The sequence below is a fragment of the Sphaeramia orbicularis genome, chromosome 5 (genome assembly GCF_902148855.1).
Source record: "Sphaeramia orbicularis chromosome 5, fSphaOr1.1, whole genome shotgun sequence".
Taxonomy (NCBI): domain Eukaryota; kingdom Metazoa; phylum Chordata; class Actinopteri; order Kurtiformes; family Apogonidae; genus Sphaeramia; species Sphaeramia orbicularis.
In genome coordinates this window covers 41,488,820-41,513,365 of record NC_043961.1, presented here as the reverse complement: position 1 = coordinate 41,513,365, position 24,546 = coordinate 41,488,820, and the positions used below count along the sequence as shown (strand labels likewise).

Genomic DNA, 24,546 nt, shown 5'->3' with positions numbered 1-24,546 from the left:
TTTCACTACTTTTATTCTGGAAGCATTTTACTTGTAGACCAGTGTAATCAGATCACTGCCGTTATCGGATAAAGTCTATCAGATTATCCTGTTTACATGATCACTTGAATAATCTGATAACTCCAGAAATCGGATAACCATCTGAGTATTGGTGCACATGTAAACAGGCTCAATGACAGTGTTCTATTAACCTAAGCTAAGCTAAGCTACAATAAGATAAGATAAGATAAGATAAGATAAGATATTTTTATTATTTATTAGTCCCGCAAGGGAAAATTCCAGGTTCACAGCAGTAAAGTACAAAAGCACACAAGAGTAACAGAAGTGCAAAATCAAGATAAACACAAATCAAGAAAACTACTGCTGCTTGTCCTTTGAACCACTGGGCCAACTTCTATCTACCCAACAACAGTGGTGGAATCAGATTTTACGACAACATAATTTTTTTTAAAAAATGCCAGTAGCTGTTGTTTTGTGACCAACTGATGTACATCAACAGACGCCATCTCTTTGTGTCAGAAACTAACTGTAGGGTCATGTGAATTTTTAATGGGACATGAAAGTAAATGCTGCAATAGCCTTCTATTTCTGCAGTTTACTAGACTTTTTCCATAAGTAACTGCAACTATGTTTAAGGATTTTCCACATCTCAGATTTTATGCTATTTAAAATTCCAAGTATTTATGCCTCATTTATGCTACTTTCTACTTTTTACTTAGTAAAAAAATAAAATAAAGAAGTAGCTTATACAATTATCTCTCATTATTTCTTAGGTGGTTCATTTCACTCTGTTTTTTTTCAGTAGCATACTATCCATGCAAGTCACATTTCTTAGGCAAAATGAAGTGGCCTTTTTAAGTTCCAGTCATTAACTGGCTCCGCATTACCAAGCTAAGATAACAAAATGCTGTCATATATCCTATAAGATTCTTTAATGAATTAACATTTTATTATGTTAGGCCAATGATGCAAATTTGCTTCTAAGTACATTATTCTGCTAAATACTTCTGCCATCTCTATTAGCGGTCACTCTGTGGTCTACTTCCGGTTGTGGTGCCTCCCTTGTAGATGTCCCTTTTTCAACTTCCAGCCTCTGTTTTGGTTCCACAACACGCATGGTGACAGCAGGTTCTCCACGAATTTTGGAGACATGAGCGGTGACAACAGCGCTGGAGATGTTTATGTGACTTTACGGAATTTACTCAACTCCATCCAGTGTATTAGAGACAGAGTCAGAGGTAAAATGTGCCATATTTCAAACGTGACGTAGGAGAAATAGTTAGCCAACTAGCTAGCTACGTTATGCTAGCTGAACGTACTAACGATAGCAGATCTACCTCGACTTAAATTCTGAAATGTTAGACTGCATTTCTGTTCTGATATTACTTTTTACATTACACAAAGTCATTCTTGTACGATAACTAATTTATATTCCTGCGTTGCCATTTCATATAGATTTAGGCCGATAGATTAGCTAGCTAATGGTTGTTTATCCTCCCAAGACCCACTGTCCACATTTGTGGACAAGAGTTTCACAACTTTACATATGTTAAAAAAAAGGAAAAAAAAAGAGAGAGAAAGAAAAGAAAACTGTCCACCACAAAGGACATTTCATAAAAAATTAAAAACTGCATCCGAAAAAACTGTTGCATCATGATGTTTCCAATATAGGCACTTATTAATAAAAAAACATAAAAAGCTTGTACTTTGCTGACATGTCCTGAGTCTTAGGAGGTTAAATATTCAGTTTTTGTAACGTTAATGGATTTAAGTTCTTTTGTTGTCGGTTTGCCAAAACTACAACACCTTTTAGATTACACTTAAGTAAAATTGGCCATTTTTCTCGAAATACTAGTGTGTAACGACTGTGAAATTAATGCAAAATAACCGATTATAATCACTCCGTGTAAAATAGTGGAACAGACCGTTACCACAATGTTTAAGGAGAGTTTGGACAATATTACTAACATTATGAAGAAGAAACAATGGAAGTAAACACATCACAACAAACAGACAGAGGTATGTTTGAGGAAAAGCCTACGGGATGGCCAAGGGAAGGCTAACATCAAGATTAAAAAAAAAAAAAAAGAAATTAAATCACCTTTTGAAGACATATTTTGACAGTACAATACTTCTAGTGTCCAGCAAAAGTTTTACTTTTTAGAAAAATGTTTTAAAAATACTTATATGGCATTATATTTACCTTAAATTTATGTATACATTCTTGATCCTCTTCTGTTGGATCTATATTATACTTATAATAAGTTGTAAGGTCAATTTAAAAACCTTTTGCTACTCTTTCTACAGTGGTTACAAATGTCAAATAAACAGAGATAAATACAGTGGATATAAAAAGTCTATACACCCTTGTTAAAATGCCAGGTTTTTGTGATGCAAAAAAATTAGACCAACATAAATCATTTTAAAACTATTTTCCACCATTAATGAAACATATAGCCTCTACAACTCTATTGAAAAACAAACTGAAATCTTTTAGGGAGGAGAAGTAAAAATAAACGGAGATAATGTGGTTGCACAAGTGTGCGCACTCTCTTATATCTGGGGATGTGGCTGTGTTCAGAATTAACCAATCACACTTAAACTCATGTTAAATGGTAGTCAGTGCACACCTGCCACCATTTTAAGTGCCTCTGATTAACTCCAAATAAAGTTGGACTGTTCTAGTAGGCTTTTCCTGACATTTTTGTAGTCACATCTTACAGTACAAGCCATGGTCCTCAGAGAGATTCCAAAGCATCAGTGGGGTCTAATTTTTCGAAGGTATCAGTCAGAAGAAGGGTACATTAAATATACCATGGAACACAGTGAAGACAGTCATCATCAAATGGAGAAAATATGGCACAACAGTGACATTACTGAGAACTGGACATCCCTCCAAAACTGATGAAAAGAAAACTGGTCAGGCTAATTTTTTTAAAAAGACATTTAAATCTCCCAAACATATGGGAAAATATGTTATGGTCGGACGAAACCAAGGTTGAATTTTTTGGTCATAATTTCAAAAGGTATATTTGGCACAAACACAACACTGCTCATCACCAAAAGAACACCATACCTACAGTGAAGCACGGTGGTGGCAGCACCTTGTTTTGGGACTGTTTTTCTTCAGCTAGAACTGGAGCCTTAGTCAAGGTGGAGGGAATTTTGAACAATTCCAAATACTAGTCAGTGTTTGCACAAAACCTTCAGGCTTCTGCTAGAAAGATGAAGAGGAACTTCATCTTTTAGCATGACAGTGATTCAAAGCCCACATCCAAATCAACAAAAGAATGGCTTCACCTATAGATGATGATTTTGATCATGATTTTGGTCAAAAATAAAATCCCAGTTTTTTCCTCTAAAAACTTGATTTTCGGTTGCAATTTTGATGTTTGGGTAAAACTACACAAGACAGCAGAGGTCAGCATGTCGTTTTTGTGAGCAGCCTTTAATGCAAGGCACTGCTCCCTACTTCAAATCTGTGATGGTATCACAGAATCCCTGAAATTTCCATGATGGGCCCACAGAAGTGATACCAATGTAAGTCAGTGACAGGCATCAGTCATGCGTGCGTGCGTGCATGGACCATGTAATACGAGTGATCCCCATGTGATTATATTTAAATTGGGGGATCCATGCATGGAAGAGACTGACCCAGGACACGCTGGAGGGATTATATCCCTGGAGCTGGTGGAGGTGTGGTAGGGGAGAGGGCTGTCTGGGCTCCTCTGCTAAGGCTGCTGCCCTTGCGACCCAGATCCGGACCCAGATTGGAAGATGGTATGGATCTGTGCAGGACAACGTAAGATGAGTGATCCCCATCCAGCTATATTTGAATTAGGGGATCTGTGCGTGGACCACGGCTTACATTGGTATCACTACTGCAGGCCCATCACAGGTTTAAGGTCCGTGGTCATTACACAGACTTCTGTGAAAGACCGCTCTCACAGTTAGGAGGAGGAGCCTACGGTAGCCCTGAGGTGCACAGCCCAGAAGTGTGTGGCTTGGAGGCACAAGAGAGATTAAGTCGATTTGATGATCTACCTTTTTAAAAAAAAATCGTCCAAATTAAAAAATCCTATTTTAAAATAGAATAATCGCACAGCCCTAGGTTCACCAGAAGAAGATGAAGGTATCGGAATGGCCCAGCCAGAGTCCAGACCTGAGTCCGATGTAACATCTGTGGGGTGATCTGAAGAGGGCTGTACACTGGAGATGCCCTCGCAGTTTGACAGATTTGGAGCATTTTTAGAAAGAGTGGGCAAATATGACCACATCAAGATGTGCCACACTGACAGACTCCTACCCAAAAAGACTTAGTGCCGTATTAAAAGCCAAAGGTGATGCAATAAAGTATTAGCTCAAAGGGGTGCACATTTATGCAACCAAGTTATAGCACATTTTTAATTTTTGTTTTTCCCTTTAAAATATTTTTGTTTGTTTTTCAGTTGACTCGCACAGGTTATAGGTCTCATTAATGGTGGAAAAAGTTTTGAAATGATTCATCTTGGTCTCATTATTTTACATCACAAAAACCTGGCATTTGAACAGGGCTGTGTAGTCTTTTTATGTCCACTGCATATGTTAAAATGTATTAAATTAGTTTATTAAGGTATTTGACTTTGTAGATAGTATATATACAGTGTTCATACTAATGAATATGGTGAATAAACAATTGAAACTTGTAATTATTCTCCCCTCTCAACTTGAACACTTAGCAAAACTCTTGCTATTTTCTGCCCTTACATATTGAAAAAAGAAATACAAACTTTTTGCTGTTTTTGCAAAATAGGCACCCTAGAGGACAAACAGTAAAGATTTTATAGTTTTATGAAAATTGGAACTGCACTTAAAGGCAGATTTTATAAAGTGGCCAAAAACAGATGTTAATTTTCTGTTCATCCATTACTGAGGGTTTTTTTTTTTTTTTTTTTTAAACTATTTTTAAGCTGGAAAATTAGGTTAAAACATTTTTTCTCAATCACACATCTAAAAGTGCTCATTATTCCCTGCAAAATGAGGTATCATTCATCTTTCTACCAAAAACAGTTGTGAAAGGGCAAACAAAAATGTAGTATGGCTGTCCATCCAGCACTGCTTGGCCAGGTCCATACACATAAACATGTTATTTAATTCTTGTGCCACATACTTGGCTAATCTGTTGTTGGGTTTGAACATCTGTAGCTGATGGTTTAGTTGAAGCTGCACCAGTAGTTGTCACAAAAATGAAAGGCATAAAAGTTCTAATGTCTAATTGTAGTATGTAGTTGTATCAATTGACCAGTGTCAATACAGTTGGAAGAGGAAGAACAAACATATTGCGTCATTATTTCCACATAACACCATAATTTGTCAAGGGCTTTTAATAGCATCATCTTGTTGTATCCCATTATTCTTCCTCGTGTGTTCAGTAGAGAACTAATGCTGCATTTACTTTGATAAATTTTGTCAATGTCAATAGATTGTTCTATTCCTCATCTTCTTCATAAGCTCTATGTGTATTACAAAATTATAATTAAACTTACACTACAGTGGTTGCATAAACAACAGATTATAATATTGTGAACTACTATGACCTGCATGATCATTAATTGTCAACTCAGGTTTCAGTTTTGTGATAGCCCAAAGTATGCATTGATTCAGCATATTTCATGTTTGGGTGCTCTTGAATTGTACTCGAAAATGTTTTTATACTGAGTAGGTCTTTTAGTTTTGCACAGTTGTCTTCATCTGTGGTGACTTCATCTGTGAGGTTTAAAACTGTTTCACCCAAACAGATGCATTGTGTTGTTTGTTCTTTCCAACATAGATGGAGAGTCAAATACATCAGATGGAGCATTCAACCTGTCCAACTTCTGGGGCACGCTGAGTTGAGTATTGTTTATCATCATCATTAACATTTCAGCCTTTTTCTCATGACATATGTAAGTTACCCATTTTTATATTTTAACCCTTAAAGACTCACACAGCCGCTGGCTAGCAAAATCATTTACTGATCTGAAATGTATATTAACTTCTGTTCCACTAATCTTATCAATCCATGTAAATTATTGGTGTAAAATACAGTTTGTCATCTTCTCATGGTCATCAGATATGACCTATTTGGACGTTCAGAGGCTCCGTAGTGAACATGGAAACACTGTCATCTTCTACAAAATTGTTTCACCAGTAAAACCCATGGAGTTTGATCAGTGACAGTGGATGGAGAAACTGGGCTTGTGTTCAGTTAATGAAATCTTTGCTGAAAAAGTCACTTTTTTTTCTTCAGTTTTCTCTTTTTCTAATATAATAACCCTTAATTTTAATCTGAGCTTTTATGAACATCTACATGATCCGTGAAAATACTCGATTATCATTTAAAAAACACAAAATACAGAGGATAAGGGAATAACTTAAGTAAGATTAAATATAGAGAAAAATTTATTTAGGAGCTGCCACCAAAGTAGCATGGGTTAATAAAATGAACCCTCCTTCTGCTCCAAATACAATCATCAGTCAACTATCATGTGAAACATTGTCATAAATAGCTTTTATATTCTGTGACATCTACAACATTTTGAGACTAATGTCTAGGTGTAATCTGTGTAGAGTCCTATGAGACTCTAAATCTACTGACATGTTGGAGACAAATGTGGATTCACAGTCACTGCATTTACAGTTGATGTTAAATTTCAAGCTGCCAAAACCCAGAATGTGCCTTGATTGTTGAGTATGTTTCTCCTCTGCATTCAGATCAGGCAGTGAAATCTGTGTCTCAGGAAGTGACTAAAATCAGCCTGGCCTTCTCCAAACCACCGCTGCCATCACTACAGGTCAGAGAGTCTCCATAATTATCTGCTCAGATTAGGTGTGTTACAACAGTAATGCAGCAGGGGTGTCAGACTGTAGTCCTACTTGTTTGGACTTTAAATTGAATACTTAATTACTTGCTTTTTCATGAATTTTATCTCCTTATTTCTTTAAATGTACTGCAGGATGGAGAGAAGTTGGCTGACTCCATCCTGAAGAGTGTCCTGACCCTGTCTACTGTTTATTACTGGTTACCAAAGAGCCAAGGTAACGTCTCTGTGTAACATCTTGTATCTTGGTGTATAGCAATAACTGTGATATGATCAGTACAAATACACCTGATACATTTTCTTTATCACTGCTTGTGGCACAGAAACTATCTTTCGCAAAATACCAGCATTGATTGTGAAATAAATGAGAAATAAACAAGATATATGAGTGTTTGGTGGTGGGAGGGGCTGTTGGCTCTGATTGACAGCCACACTTTCGTCTGTCCCAGGTAGAGCTGTGGATGCAGGTGTAGTTTTACTTAGTGATGTCCCGATCTGGATTTCTTTACTTCCCATCCAATTTTTTTAAGGGTTAGTTTTGCCGATACCGATCTGATACCGATCCAATACTGACTTTTTACAATAAAATTTTGATTTCAATTTGGAGTTATTATTTATAGGTTTTTATGCTATTATTTTACTTGAGATCACAATTGGGCTGAATGTGGAACCTGAACTAAAGCAAGTATGACACCTTTAACTCTTAATAACTTTAGTATAATTTTTGCACTTTCCAAATTCATACTATAGGACAAATTAGAACCTTTGGCGGGCTGGTTTTGACCCGCGTGCTGTATGTTTGCCACTGCTGTAGTGCGTCTATGGACAGGTCCATCCAGGTATTATATGGGGGTGTGTTCTGCACCTTTACGTTAGTGATGTGCGCATCAGTGGGTTACTCGCGGGTCGGGCCAAAAGAATATCAGTTTATTTGTGGGGTGGGTTGGGTAGGGTCAAATAATTCCACAAAAGCCCTGCGGGTTGAAAAAAACCTGACTCGTGCATCACTACCGGACCTTAAAGTGAAAATGAAACCTATAGATGTTTTACTAATTCCTCTAAGCCTCCTGCTTTTGTGCAGCTAATTTTTCTTTTCCCTACCTTCATAAACTTTAATTTGAAGGAGCAGGACGTGCGTTTACTCCCTCCCTCTGCCCCAAAACCGGGTCCGGATTGGCCTGATCTCTTTACTAAATCCGATCCAATCTTCTAAAAAATGCCAGATCGGCAGCTGATACCGATCTCAAGATCGGATCGGGACATCCCTGGTTTTACCTCCACCAGTGTAGAAATGTGAGAGTGAATGAATAATGCATTGAAAATGAAAAGTGCTTGGTGTGCCTTTAAAAATGCTATAGAAATTCAATCCATTATTATTATTATAATAACATATAAACTCAACTGACAAACAGCTCTGGTAAAGGTTTGAAGTTTGTCTCTACTTTCTTAGGTGTTACTCTACGGCGGCAGATCAGAGATGCCACCGTGGAGGTTCTGGAGGGCGTCTCTCAGCTGGTGGAGGTCATACTGAGCTCACCGCTGCAGAGGTACCTGTTTGGACTCACGGTTAGGGTTGGATACCAGTACTTTATCGTTCTGACTGAAGTGCATATGGTTCTAGATTTCAGTAACAAAAGAGTAAATATTGACAATGTCATTGAATGCACATGTGTTTATTTTGTATGTAGTATGTAGAAAATACAAGTTAGTCAACTACAGAGTTGAACCATGGTGTGTATTGTGGTTTTGTTTTATCATAATAGAGAATTTTTGTTTGTATCCAACACAAGATTGTTCAGGAACCAGTATTAAACCAATTGTGTCAGTGTCAGTTCCAGTAACAAACCTTTCTGAACCTACCCAACCCGACAGATGGTTATTAAAACATGTAAAAACAGTTTCAGATTTACTGCTGCATCACTGTTCTGGCTTTCTTCTCTTATTGTGGTTGTTTCTTTTGTTCCTCTGTAGTCTGACCCAGGACCAGCTCACATCCACAGGGACTGTTTGGTCTGCATGTGACCAGTTCACCCAGTTACCACAAGGTTAGTCAGGACCAAATATTGTTCCCCCTCATGGGAATATTTACTTTTGTTGAATAACCCGTGAACTAGCAGACTGTGGCGACCAATGCTCCTGTCCAGACTTAATTCCACTCGGCGTTGACTGTTTGTACCAGTCACTGCTGTTGATGGGATGTTTGGTGGATTCAGTTTGGTTTGATAAGATGACATTTACATCTTCAACCCCAGTATTGGCTTGTTTCTGATTAATGTGGTCAAAATCATCACTGAAACTCACACTGAAGGAGTTTTTGATTGCCAGATGAGAAAAAATAAATAAATACGGAGCAACATATGTAATAAATCAACCTTTATGGAACAGACAAATTTGATTCTAAAACTTTCCCATTGTTTTCGAAGTCTAATACCGTCCATTAAAATAATTAAAATTAAACAACTGTACTTAAACTTTTAAATCACAAGTGACAATAACTATGTTCCAATATTTTCCAATATTATGTCATGAATTAATATGAGTTTAATTCAGCACCTGATTCAACATCCTATATGAACCTGATCTGTTTGGGTTTAGGTCTGTTCAGTTGCATGCAAATGTATTAGGGTCTAAACCTACCAGTAACACTGACAATCATCTTTGTAAATGGAAAATAAACTGAGACTCTCATAAAAACACTTTTTAAAACTATTGTGGGGATTTTTTACTTCAGTTTAAAAGAAATTGGCATCTAATGATTCTGTGGAATCTCATCCTGAACACTTATTCTGCACATTTTTGATTTTGTTCCGTGTTTTGCAAGTTACATAACAGATGTTTGATTTTTGGATAAAATAACTGTAACAGCTACACAACTTCCAAATATTTGCACACATGTCAAGTTTAAGATATTAAGTCAAAACACAACGTTGATCATGTTTTTCCACAGATAATAAAGCTGCAGTGCTGGTGGTTTTGTCTGCTCAGACTGGAGTGGTGAAAGACGCCTTAGAGGAAATTGAACAGGTAAACTCTGCCCAGGTGAGGATAGCCATGAACATTATGCATAATGCATCGTCTGGCCCTGTCTGTTCTCTTCAAAGCCATTTGACTTCACAGTACACAGGAGTTACTTGTGTATTGCAGCTTTGACTGGTTACTTCACTAATCATAAAATAATCCAACCGAACCAACTATTAGGGAAACAGTTGACAAAGCAACTCTGGGTTTTGGTGAGGTAAAATTACTGTCTTTCTAAAACACACTGAAGCAAAGAAAGAAAACTGGTTTGCTGTTTTAAAACAACACCATGGAACTTTTGCTCGTGGGGTCCCCCTAAAGTCAAGAAGCGGTATTGTCTGTAACAAATATCGTAAAATCTGTATCTTGGTAATACTTGCGCATTTGTTGACAAGCCATTGGTGCCAGCAAACGTCCTGAAGCAAGACGGTAAATGTGCGTTCAACCGTGTCTTCAGGCCAGGTAAAGTAGCCTTATAGCATTTTATACAAACATTACTGTTTTATTTTTAAAAATATCGGAAAAGAAAAAAATGTTTAGCATGTTGGCTACTGGCTTGATAAAACAGCAGAAGGCTACTGCTTGAATAACTTGATGTATGGGCATAAATGGAAGGCTGTGATTTCAATAACACAACCTGAAACATAATGAGCTTAAATGCAGAAGATTTTATAGAAGAATGTATCCTTCCTAGTCCAACAGTAACAGGTCCAGGTCTCCATGGGTGGGATATCGCTCCTCCTCTTTCAGGTCATGCCAGCCAGTTAAAGCTGGGCCAATATTCACCCTAGTCTGGCTGGCCTCTTATTTTATCACTCTCACGCTTTCTTTTCTTTGTTTCTTCAGAAAACACTTTTACCCTCTTTGCTTTTCTTGCTGCTTCAGCCATGAAGCCATTAGCCTATTTGTAGCTTTCCTTGACTTACAACTTCACTATCCTGCCTTGTATTTTGAAGGTGGAGGGGGGATGTAATGTATGCCATAAAGCAGTCAAATTTTGTAGTTCTTTTTGTGTACGTGTTACAACACAAAACCAGAAATTGCATAGTGCCAGTGCAGAAGATGATGCAGATGCTCTGGAGCAATGACGAAACTGTAACTGAACCTTTTGTGAGTTGTACCATCAAAATAACCTTGAAAATATAAGCCACTTTTACACAGAGATCCCGGGAAAAATGTGAGATGGTGATCCCACCTTTTTGCCACCACTGACCGATTTAGTTAGCCAAGGCAAAGGAGCAACAGAGGTGAGACAGGCTGGACTTTTACACAGCAGACCTGTGTTCCGGAATCAAAGGGGTGGTGACGTAGCACAGCATACAGTGTGACGTATAACTTGTGCGTCGGAAATACCCTGAGCATAGCGGTGTTGGCTCTCAAAACAACAATGGAGGATGAACAGAGCGCAGTAATGTTTTTTTTAGCTTTGCAGATTTGATCAGATCAGTGCAGATCTCAGCGTCTCCCCAGTTTAACATCTTTCTGGTTGTGTTGATATGTTTGTTTACTGTACCTGTTCTCTCAGTGGACATCCTGGAATCTGTTGTAGAAAGCTCCCAGTCTAATCCTGAACCCTGACATGGTGAAGTCTGAGTGTTTGGTTCTAATCAGTGAGTTCAGTCAGCTCTGCGGATGTACACAAGTACCATGGAAAAGGAATGGAAACAGTAACAGAATAAAGACATCTGCCTTGTCTATATGGATGCGGAAACACTAGTGGTGGATCAGAGAGGTCTGCAACACATCAGGAGGGAGGACACACTCAGAATGTTGAGGTTGGCTGAAGAAGAACATCTACAAACAAACTGGTTAGGTTGACAGCAGATGTTACTGCATTAACCGACTCAGTTGGAAATGCCCATACTTCACCAACCACGAAGGCGGAGTCGCCCTCAACTCAGGTCGTCACATTCCCTTCATGTGTGGTCTTCACAGGTTTATACTCCCACTCAGTCATCGTGGGTAATATACAGTAACACAAGAGAGTCTTGTCTCTGTCCCAGATTCCACAAAGATGATTCACCTGATTCTTTTCAAATTCAACACACAGTTTCTTTACCACCAGTAGAGGTGAAGTGCATAGTTTAATTGGCTGAATTAAACATTTTTGATTTTGCAAAAATGTTTGAAAATTTTGACTTTTACATTTTGTCCAACCAATTCCTGGAACACGATATTTTTGAGGGATACAAGCAAGAATGATTTTTGATATATTGATTGGTATCCTAAAACTGGTTTTGTTTTGAATGTAAGCAAGGCGTAAATAAGCATTTAGCTTCTGCCTAAGCCTGTTTGGTCTCAACAGAATTCGCAGTTGGTTGATTTAAAATCAACCTCATTGATTGTATGTTCTGTATTATGGAAGATGACTGAATAAACTTAAACTTTAAACCTATTCACCCAATTCATCAGACAAAGTGTGATCAGATTGAAAGTTAGGACTTGGGCAGAAGGGTGCAGGTCATGGTTTGACTGAAAGACCCAAAAAGGACAGTAATTGTGTTTAATCTAATTTATAATTACCTTTAATTTCAAATTCAGCATTAATCCCTGGGTAGGCAGGATATCAGTGAGCAGGAGGGGCCGGATATTAATAAGCTCCGCCAACAGTTTCACTTCAGTTTTGATGTTTTAGCACATTTAAATTATAAAAGCATATTTCACAGTCAGTTTAAGGTGTGGATGGTTGGTTGTATATGGTGACACATCCAGGGTGGTTGGGATGCCACCACCCCAGTGACTAAGTGGTTTTGAAAAGGAATAAATGAATATTACAGTCTATAAGTACCGAGTGTCACATTTTATTTGACTAGGTTTACATCACTGTAGATAAAGCACCTTTAATACAAACCTGCAGTGGTTAAAAGGTGAGGTGATTTTCTACTCTATTCTAACTGTGAGATTCTATTGAAGACTAACAGTAGAGATTACTAGTTAATTTAACCACATTTAGCATTCAGAATAAACCTTTATTTATCATAACGCTGAACCTTTACAACTGCAAGGTTTATAAATAGAATGCCACCCCCTCCTCAGGCGCTCTCCGACGCTCAGGACCCATTCAGCGATGTCCTCGATGATGACGAAGGGGAGGAGCCACGAGGCAACCAGGACACCTATTGGTCAGACAAGGACCGGCAGGTGATTGGTCCGTGTCAGGGCCTGATGAAGGCATCGACAGCGTGCCTGCGGAAGCTAACGTCAGCTGTAAAAGCTAACGGTGATGTGACCTCAGCTCAGACCCTGGCCCAACTGGATGACCTGGCTGACATGGGCAAGGGCGTCAGCCCCAGGTAGGAGACCAATCACATCCCTGCACAGGGTCACATTCACAGCCTGTGAGGATACAGAAGCACATTTACAAAGCTTCTCAAGTCAACACTGGCAAATTTTACAATTTTTTTTTTTTTATCTAGCTGAGAACTACCTCTGAGAAAAATTTGGTTATGTGCACATAATGACAATAAACATTCTTGAATCTTGGAAAAGGCATATCATCACTTTGAAAAGCCAGTGAGCCTGAAGTAAATCTGGTCCCGTTTGTTAGAGGTCCAATCCAAATCTAATCTGTCAGAATCCTGTTTTCTAGTCACTGTTTATCCAATTCAATTCATGATTTGGCCTTGTCTGTAAATTGCAGGAAGAACACATTTGTGCATAAATGAATGATTGTGAATATTTGTAATGTTTCCACAGTGCCTTCGTATATTATATTTAAATGTGTGTAGTGCTTTACTTTTAAATGGATGATTTGACACCAGTGATTGATGCAGCCTTATTCCTGTGCTGCCTACATCTTAAGAGCAGCCCTTACCTATTTTTAGTCATGAGAATCCAAAACCCAGCCTGTAATTGACTCCCTGGGTTTATTTGATGAAATAAGACCATCAGTCCTGAAAACATACTGGTCGATCCACACTAAAGATAGAGAACTTTAAATAGTTGAAATTGGCACCTAATGAATGCATTGACTAAATGCATGACTTATTTCCTTGCATTATTAAAACCATATGCACACACACATATAAATGATACACAAATGTGTAAATGACACAAAGGTAGAGTTGTTAAATTAAAGAAAGGGGAAAAAAATCTCAGTTTGTTTTATGTTTCAATGATCCATCATTTTCCTACCTCTTTGATGAAGTAGACATAAGAAATGGACTGAAGAGTGGTTTTGGGTTCATGGTGTAAATTCCCATAAACCCCTTGTTCCTCTGAAGCATGCACGGGTGGCTTTGAACTGTTTGTCCCCTTGTCTGTGGGTTTTTTATGTTTTTAGTCAAATCATCTCAGATTGTATTGACTAGTCAGCTAATGTAAAGTTTTTCAGTCTGATGTTTTACAAGTAGTTGCAAAAGTAATTTCATCTCATGATGAATCTTTTGTTTGAACCTGGACTTGGCTTCTGTTCTGCTTTTATAAATAAGTTATTTATTATATCCCTGAAGCAACATTTCAGGGAAAAAATGGTTTTACCCCGATGGCTGCCACCAACAAATATCCTTGGTGTTTTGGTGATAACTAGGAAAGATTTGGTTGGACTTCTTATCCCTCGATAACCATCATAGGGGACCCCTTGTGGAAGAACCCTGTCGATTTCAGCTATGGTATGAGTATTATAAGTCATCCAAATGTTAGCTGAAGATCAGTTTTTTGGACATAAATCAAGTAATAATAGGCCAATCAAGATAAGATTTGGTTCATATTGATCGTCTTATGAATGTCCATTTTCTGGCTACCATCCAGAGTTCCTATGGTGTCATTTTCATTCACTAGGTGGAGTTTTGTAGGGAAAAATTGGATCTCTGACTGTTATTCTATCACCATCAGGTCGATGTAGTTCAAACTGAGTTCATATTGATTGTCTCTTTCTTCAGGCCACTACCTTGAGTTTACATGATGTCATACTTTGACACCAGGTGGTATGTTTTTTCCAAATGGTTGGGGGAGCTTCTGTTGAAAAATCAGTTTTGTTTTTTTTTTTTTTGTTTTTTTTTTACACTATTTAGGAAGTAGTTGGCCAATCAAGCTCAAACTTGGTTCACATTGATTGTCTAACAAATATCTAATATCTTTTCTGACATTATTCAGCAAAGTATTGTTGCTTATGGAGGTGCATTCCATGATAATAAGGATCATCTCATGATCATTTCATTGATAATGTTCTGAAAATGTCAAATGAATAGTTATGGGTATTTCTGTACAATGCCACATTTCATATTCAATCTATCCACGATCTTCTTTCTGAATAACAATAAGTTGGTGTCTTTTGTGCATTATGTCATTTATTTACTTTATTATAGCAGAGGAGGAGTGGAGGGATTTCAGGGATATACCCTTGCTGTTTCCCCCAACAGCATAAGCCTCATTTTTCAAGAGGCCACACAAGAAAAGATCTTCTCTAATGTATGTTTGTTTCCTCCCCAGTGTTGATGACCTGGCTCTCTCTCTCTACCCACCCATGGACTACAGTAGTGTGGAAAACAATGTAAGACGCACGCACGCGCGCATACACACACACACACACACACACACACACACACCCAGAGGGGGAAAAACTACTGATCGGGACAAACATTTGTCCATAAGATTCAAAGACAACACATTGGACAATTAAACACTTGTGTTGGGTATGATGGTTAAGGCTGGGTATGATGGTTAGTGTTGGGTATGATGGTTAGTGTTGGGTATTATGTCTAGGGTTGGGTACGATGGTTAGTGTTGGGTATGATGGTTAGTGTTGGGTATGATGTCTAGGGTTGGGTACGATGGTTAGTGCTGGGTATGATGGTTAGAGTTGGGTATGAGGGTTGGGTATGATGTCCAGGGTTGGGTATGATGGTTAGTGTTGGGTATGATGTCTGGGGTTGGGTATGATGGTTAGTGTTGGGTATGAGGGTTGGGTATGATGTCTAGAGTTGGGTATGATGGTTAGTGTTGGGTATGATGTCTGGGGTTGGGTATGATGGTTAGTGTTGGGTATGATGTCTAGGGTTGGGTATGATGGTTGGGGTTGGGTATGATGTCTAGGGTTGGGTATGATGGTTAGTGTTGGGTATGATGGTTAGCGTTGGGTATGATGTTAGCGTTGGGTATGATGGTTGGGGTTGGGTATGATGTCTAGGGTTGGGTGTGCTGTCTAGGGTTGGGTATGATGGTTAGTGTTGGGTATGATGGTTGGGGTTGGGTATGATGTCTAGGGTTGGGTGTGATGGTTGGAGTTGGGTATGATGTCTAGGGTTGGGTATGATGGTTGGGGTTGGGTATGATGTCTAGGGTTGGGTATGATGGTTGGGGTTGGGTATGATGTCTAGGGTTGGGTATGAAGGTTGGGGTTGAGTGTGATGGTTAGTGTTAGGTATGATGGTTGGGGATGGGTATGATGGTTAGTGTTAGGTATGATGGTTAGGGGTAGGTATGATGGTTAGTGTTGGGTGTGATGTCTAGGGTTGGGTATGATGGTTAGTGTTAGGTATGATGGTTAGGGGTAGGTATGATGGTTAATGTTAGGCTGTGTGATTGGGTTGAATGTACATTGTCTATTTCACTCATTAAGTAAATATTCCAGTTAAAGTGTATAAAAACAGGACTCATGATATTTGTTAAGTTCAGAGGAACCATCTGCATGTTTCATGAACATTATGGAATTAAATCATGTTTTGGAGGCACAAATGTCCTGTTTCCTGATTTGTACTTGAAATGAATCCCAGTTTCACCAAATCTGTCCGGCTGATTCAGACAGACTGTCATAAAAACATCAAAAACATGAATGGACTCTGACTTGCTTGTCCTAGTCAGAGGTATGAGTAAACTGACAAACATGTTGTTGCCTGTTGAATTGAACACAAACTACTGGAGAACAGGCACAGATTCAGACAGAATATTTTTAGATTTAGAACAACCCCACACTTCTATGTGTTCTTCTGTTGTTCACATCACACTGAAATATGTACATAGAAGTTAGACTGTTATTGTTATTTTTATTTTATTTTATTGTATTGTCTTTTGCAGTATCTTTATGCTGTACCTTTTTTTTTTTGTACACTTTCTTCTGCTGCTTCCTTGACCACTGTGGGATCAGTCACGTCTGGTCTGATCTAAATAAACGGGTTTGTTTCTACAGGTTTCTAAACTGGCAGCGCTCCTAAAGAAACTTCTACAGATTATCAGGTGAGACTTCCATGGTCCTTCCCCTTTTACATCATGTTCACCACACCCCCTAATTCCACTGTGGGAACCTTTCATGGAGACAGGATTTAAGTAATGTAATATTATTGCCATTTTAAAAATGTATGAAATGTTAAAAAATAATGAAGAACCTCTGCCGTTAAATATGGACACACTTACTGTTTATGACAATGAGTCAAATGTGGAAGTTACATGTGTGATTACTACTGTCAAAGTACTTGTATTTATCCCAATACTAGTATTTGTCCCAGTACTAGTATTTGTCCCAGTACTTGTATTTGTCATAGTACTAGTATTTGCCCCAGTACTAGTATTTGTCCCAATACTAGTATTTGTCCCGATACTTGTATTTGTCCCAGTACTAGTATTTGTCCCAGTACTTGTATTTGTCATGGTACAGGTACATGTTTTGGTGCCACATAGGGATGCTGGTACGGCCATGATGAATATGTCAAATCCCTGTCATTCATCCTGACGTTCGGGTTAGGGTTTAGGGTTATAGGGATGCAACAGCACTTGGGAAAATACTTTTCAGTCCACCCTGCACGGGACAATGCTCCCTTATGGACTGCGGTTTTTCGGTTTTGCAATTGATTCTGTGTTGGCACTTTATATACTGCTTTATAGGCCGCTGAGTGTGTGTCTCTGTCTGTCTCTCTCTCTCTCTCTCTCTGGTAGATAACCGTGGCATTTTTGTACCACCGTTTTCGTTTACATCCCTATGCAGAACAGGAATTTATTTATTAAAAATAAAAGGGCACTTTTTTTCAACGAGGCAAAAAGGGCAGGGGCGCAAGCACCCTTTGGGCCCTGTGTGTGCACGTGCCTGTTTTATACGACTGTATACAAGTAGTCAAGGAATAAGAAAGGGTTCTATTGTTCAGTACAGAAAGTGTTATTTTATTCAGTACAGTGATATAATTTGTTACTACTGTGAAATTCAGTTTTTGCTGACAAGCAAAATAAAAATATAATTTTGGGAGAAAAAAAGCAGTTCTCTTTATGCACGAAACACGTACCGAAACCGTGTCCCAAAAACCAAGATGCAGACCATACCTTGGGCTACCTGTACCGTTGCACCCCCCATTAGGGTGTTGATGCTAATGTTGCTGTTCTACGACAGTTGGGCAGATGTAGTGACACTGTAATCAAATCAGAAGTCACTACTGCTTTAAACCAGGTAACCAAAGACTAGACAAACACTGTGGTAGAAGTTCACTGTTGTGGATCATATCCAAGCATCACTAAGGTCACCTCAGGTACTGGTTTCCAAAAATACCCACAGGTATCCTTTACAACAGGAGTGTCAAACATATGGCCCGTGGGCCAGATCCGGCTTGCCAACGGGTTCAGTCCGAACTGTGGGATGAATTAGTGAAATGTAAAAATTACACTGAACATATTAAAAATAAAGGATGTTAAAATCATTTTAGTTCAGGTTTCACATTCAGACCAATATGATCTAATACAGATCAGAACCAGTAAAATAATAACAGAACAACTTAAAAATAATGACATACAGATTTTTATCTTTTTTTACTGTAAAAAAAAAAAGTAAATAAAAATTACATGAAAATGTTGACATTTAGAAACTATCTTTTCACAAAATTTGTGAATCTGAACAAATAACAAAAATTAAATGTCTTAATATAAATGAGTATAATTGTACCAATATTCTGCCTGTTTTTAAATGTTTTGTGTATTTATAGATCCACTGTGATCTGTAAGTTATAATGAACACGTGGAAATGATAAACTGAGGCAGAATATTAGTAAAATTACACTTTCCTTAGTTAGATAGTTTGTAGATATAATTAAATTTTACTTTTTCACTGTAAAACATGGAGACAAGTTTGGAGTTGACATGATTTCTAGGTTATTGTGTGATTTTGTACTGATCCAGTCCATTTGAGGTCAGATTGGGCTGAATGTGGACCCATCCTGCTTTACTGTGTGTTGTGTTACTGCATGTGTCCACGTAAGTCATGGATATTCAGAAGAACCAGGCACTGGGTCAGGGTTTGGGAGGCTGTGTGTTGTCGACAGTCACCTGTAATTACATCCTGTCAGGGTCAGATAGTGAAGTTTACAAAGGAACAAACTGGACCACATTGAAAGGACCAGGTAAACCACAGCGTTCATGTCTGTGGCCTCTGTGCACTTATGTAGCATTAACCCTCCAGTATCCAGGTGAGCATATTATGCACACTTTGCAGTTCATGTTACAAAAGTTCATATTATTTTTAACAATTTGTACTAGGTTATAATTCAAAAGTTGGTCATTTTTGCATGATTTTTAAAATTCTGGCCAGTAACTAAAATTTGCACATTGTAAACAATAGAAATTTGCAGCACTCACACATTTCACTGAAGTGTGCCAAAAATGCACATATACTCCCATTATAACCATTGTTTTTGATCCATAAGCCTTTGAGGCATAAATCATGCTTTTACTGATATCTGGGCTTCATTTTAGAGGTGTGGCTCTAAATTTGTACATGAACAATTTTTTCTACCCTGTGACGTCACTTTTTGTTATTTGGAAGTGGGAAAAATTGAACTTTTTTTTGTCCCACTAGATGGCAGTGTACTGCTCCTGCTCCCCTCTTCACCAAGGCTCTGAGAGGGTGCGTTTATGTAGCTGTGGGTGTGTGAGGCTGCAAAAATGAAAACAAATAAGTAATCTAATTTTTACTTTGCCCCCTCACCCCCCGAAGGGGAGGCAACGGATATTTTTGGTTCAGTTTGTTTGTTTGTTTGTTAACACTCTACCAGCAAACTGTTGGTTGAATTCATACCAAATTGGGTTTATAGGTTGCCAGCGACCCAGAATAGATCTGATAACATTTTGGGAAAAGCAGGTCAAAGTTCAATGTTTTTCTGAATTTTTAAAATCTTTTTTCCCCCCTTTTACTTATAATGGGTGAAATTTCAAATGTCTGTAGCAGCAAAACTATTGGTTAAATTCATACCAAATTGGGTTTATAGATCGCCAGTGACCCAGAATAGATGTCATTACATTTTGGGAAAAGTAGGTCAAAGTTCAAACTTTTTCTGAATTACAAAAAAAAAAAAATCCCATTTACTTATAATGGGCAAAAATTCACATGTCTGTAGCAGCAAAACTGTTGGTTAAATTCATACCAAATTGGGTTTATAGATTGCCAGTGACCCAGAATAGATGTGGTTACATTTTGGGAGAAGTACGTCAAAGTTCAAATTTGTTATGAATGTTTTACATCTTTTTTTCGCTCCCATTTACTTATAATGGGCGAAATTTCAAATGTCTTTTAAGTCAGCAATTTTGTTTCAATTTACTTCAGACTTGGCACATATATAGATGCAACTGATATACTGGCATCAGCACACGCATAGACATGATGACATCAGCTGGATCGATGCCAAAATAAGCTACAATATGTGGGGGGGCGGGGTTTGTTGTGCCTAGCACCACTTGTTATGTAGTATGTTGAAAAAAAAAATGTTATCGGGTTTGTTTACATGATAAACATGGTTTTTAAAGGGTTAAAAATATGACAGCTGTTGAGTAGTTGGTATTTTTGTTTATGGCTCAAGTTGATGAAATATGAAAAATTTAAGAGAGTTAAAAACAAACTGTATGAATTTTTTATTTTACTTTGTGCAAGTGTACCTGTTATGCACACGAGGTGGTTAGGAAGGGCCTGTCTGGGTGGGATACCACAGGGTTAAGGAGGGACTGGTGTGAATGAACAGTGACTCCACAGACACTGTACTGGCTCTGATGGTGGAATGTGTGGGAGCTGAGTGATGCAGGTGTCAGTTGAAATTACCTGAAGTGAAACTGGCACAAAGTTAATGTCAGTATTTAGGTGTGTTTGGTAGAGCGTTGGTGACATGTTTGAACAAGTCGATCTGTCATCAGTTCATCTGTGAATGGCAGGAGTTCAACCAAGCCTTTTATCATGACCTGCAGTAAACAGGTCTGTGAACACTAAGATTCCACATTTAAAGTGTTTGTATTGTCATGTGTTCAGTAGAAACAGGTCTATCTGGTTTTTTTTTTTTCGGAAAACAGTATCTCGTAAACTCAGAAAAACAGAGCTTTTTTTTTTTTTTTTCCGGAAAACAGTATCTCGTAAACTCAGAAAAACAGAGCTTTTTTTTTTTTTTTTTCGGAAAACAGTATCTCGTAAACTCAGAAAAACAGAGCTTTTTTTTTTTTTTTTTTCCGGGAAAACAGTATCTCGTAAACTCAGAAAAACAGAGCTTTTTTTTTTTTTTTTTCAGGAAACAGTATCTCATAAACTCAGAAAAACAGAGCTTTTTTTTTTTTTTTTCAGGAAACAGTATCTCATAAACTCAGAAAAACAGCGCCGATTTTTTTTTAAACTTATTTTTTCTCGTAATTATGAGATAATTATCTCATTAATTCAGAAAAACAGAGCCGAAATTATTTTTTTTTGTGAATGCAATACGCTTCCGTAGTAATGTATGAGTAATTGCGCAAACTTTCAGAAGTCGCTTTTCCATTGACCCTTAAATTGCATGAATATACCTATAAAAATACAACAATACAACAATTTTGGCAAAACTCTTGTTTTTTGATGAAAAGTTTTTGCACTTGCAAGAGGTGGTTTTTCGGTAGCTAACTTGGTATATCGCACACAACTGCAATGGAAAGATCTTTTTGCGCAACTAGAGTAGGGGTGCAATGGTACACGTCACACCATTCAGTACGACCCTAGTGGTTCAGTATGAGCATGTATTGCGGTAGGGCTCATTTCTCATTTGCAAATGACATTTCCAGACAACTCGCATTATATTGGAGCTTTGCAAGACTTCTGACGTACGGAATTCTACTGTCATTTGGTTGGAGCTGGACGTGGAGCCCAGCTGGGTGCAGCGGCCAGAGCCCTGGCTGTGCGCTGCACCCAGACCGTTTGACTTAAACAGAACTCGGATCCAGTTCTGAGTAAGGACTCCTTTATGCTCTATGTTAGAAACAGATGATTACGGACAGAGCATTCTGCCTGTCGCCTGCGTACATTACGTACATAATTCTTTCTGTTTTCCGTGAGTTTGCAGATCCATACCCAGACGGAGAATAGTGGCACTTTTCAAAGAGCAACTGTGTGAGCTGCCGACATATTTATGACAACTACCCTTCTCAATGTCAACATTAGTATCCATATTAGTAAAACGTCCTCTGTTGTTGCCATGTTTGTTATTATTGACTTTCTTCTCAAAAAACTTCACTCTTCTGTATGGTATTTGACCAGTACGTTAAACAAGAGCAGCGCCCTCTGGTGGATTGATTAAGAAAAGCTCATTCCAATGTATAGGACGCATGGAAGTATGAAGGCAGTGACGCATAACAATGTTGAAAATGGACGTACCAATTTTTGTACGTAAAGTGAACATAAATGAGCCTTAAGGCTCTCCATCAGCTCCCAGTTATGTTTCAGTGTACAGTCGGTCTCTGCATCCGAACCATACCGTGAACTGTGACTCAAGAACCGCAGTACGTACTGAACCGTGGATAACTTGTACCGTTGCATCCCTAAACTAGAGTCAGGTGAACAAAAAAAATAACGGATGTTGATGGATGTTACAACAAGCAAAGAAGAAGAGTTTTAAAACAAACATGGCACAGTATGTGTGGACATACGACAAAACCAAATCATTCTTGAATTTAGAACGGGATAGAGGGGTAACAAGCATTCTAGATTCAAAACAATAGAGAAATGCAGGCATTATCCAGGACCAAGAGGGTGCTATGAGAGAAAAATGAATATATCTGTAAATCGGTGTGATATTTATGTTTGTTACCATGTTTACGGAATGACTTCCCGTGACATCTCGCAATAATAAATAAACAAATCATCACATTTGCGATTTAATGGAAAAACTGGCATTACCCACTACTGTTTTTTCGACATTTAGTAAATATTGGTAAAGTTTTGCGCATATTGTTATGTCTGCTTACTCTTTCAGCTTCATAACAATTATGATATGGATGCTGAGTCTGGTTGTCTACATGTAGATGTAAAAACACACATTCAAATGAACTAAAGCATTGTGTTTTTTTTTTTTTTGTGTTTTCTCCTCCTGCAGGTCCAGTCATGTGTGTGGGGAGGCAGAGCTGGTCTGGGTCCAGTTCTTAGATGGAGCAGTGGACCACAACCTCCACAAGGCCCGAGACCTCATCCAGCAGGGCAGCTGAGTGTGTGTGTGTGTGTGTGTATGGGTGTGTGCGTGCGTGCATGTGGGTGTGTGACCTTAGATGTGCTTTCAGCGCTGCTCAGTGAGAATTAAAGTTCATTTGTATCTCACGTGAACTGTATTCAGTGTTTTACTCCGAACACAAACCTGTATGAACCTGCTCCTGAACCAGGTGTGTCAAATATATGCAAATACGCATGAAATCACAGGGTTAATCTGTGCACACAGTGTGTGTCAGCACAACCACAGCAGAACCACAGACTCCTCTGCGGGTCAACATGCATGGACTCACTCATCTGAGCAAAACCAGATCAAAATACATAAATGAAGATACTTTTCACTAGGATTTCTGTTCTAAATCCTCTTTTTTTGTATTTGTATTGATATGAAATATTTAAAGGGTGAGATGGTTTATTAGTGGTTTTGATGAGCTGTAGCTGAAATAACTACTGCAGATATTTACAAAGTCTGTGCTCTGTTTAGAAGACCTGAACCTGATGGTGTATCGTCCTCATCAGTCACAGGAGTTACTGATCAGTTGTCGTCTTCACTGGTTTGCTGATGTTATTGTGTGACATTGTTTTGTAGAGGGTTTTTTTTTTTGTTAAAAATAAAGAGAAGTGTTGGTTTGTGTTTGAGACCTTTTTGAAAACGTCTCAAATGATGCAACATGAGCTGGACCGTTCACAGTGCACAGCTCGCATTTCCCCTGCAGAGCACCAGAGGCCAGTGTTCATTCATGTCACTGTTGAGTTATGAGTTAGATTTCCTTCACCTAACACAGGTGTCAAACCTATGGCCTGTGTACCAAAACCGGCACACCAACGGGATGAAAACATCAGATTTGAACAATCAGGGATGTTTAACTCATTTTAGTTTAGGTTCCACATTCAGACCAGTTCTGAAGAGGGTCACACCAGGAAAATATAATTATGAATATAATAACCAGAAGAGAAGATATGACTTTATTCATACAGCAGCAACAATCAACAAGCAAATGCAGAGAAAAAGACAGAAAAACCACAAATGATTCAGAAATGAAATATCAATCAAATTTCATTTTTTATAGCACCAAATCATAACAAAAATTATCTCATGACACTTTACATATGTATAAAGATGATAGAAACCAGACTCTTAGCCAATTTACAGAAACCAGCAGAATCCCCCAGGAGCAAACACTCGTGACAGTGGTGAGGAACATCTTCCTAAAATAGTAAGAAAAATAAGAAATTTGGTATTTTATAATAATGAATTACAATAAAAAATGAAATGTTATTTACATATTTACATTG

General features: G+C 38.2%; 1 protein-coding gene and 1 long non-coding RNA gene across 2 annotated transcripts; one reads left to right on the top strand and one right to left on the bottom strand.

Moving 5' to 3' along the window:
* The first annotated feature begins 1,062 nt into the window (after positions 1-1,062).
* Positions 1,063-23,891, top strand: ccndbp1 (cyclin D-type binding-protein 1). The gene is made up of 11 exons (XM_030134484.1): positions 1,063-1,238; positions 5,810-5,869; positions 6,733-6,812; positions 6,975-7,056; positions 8,290-8,386; positions 8,811-8,884; positions 9,787-9,863; positions 12,894-13,150; positions 15,288-15,348; positions 16,984-17,030; positions 23,144-23,891. The coding sequence occupies exons 1-11, from the start codon at positions 1,151-1,153 to the stop codon at positions 23,250-23,252; spliced, it is 1,032 nt and encodes a 343-aa protein (XP_029990344.1). The 5' UTR covers positions 1,063-1,150; the 3' UTR covers positions 23,253-23,891.
* On the bottom strand, positions 2,344-17,744 carry LOC115419613 (uncharacterized). The gene is made up of 4 exons (XR_003935451.1): positions 17,732-17,744; positions 11,366-11,375; positions 6,015-6,016; positions 2,344-2,468 (listed from the first exon to the last, which is right to left on the bottom strand). It is a non-coding gene; the product is annotated as an uncharacterized LOC115419613 (long non-coding RNA).
* Positions 23,892-24,546: the final 655 nt, after the last annotated feature.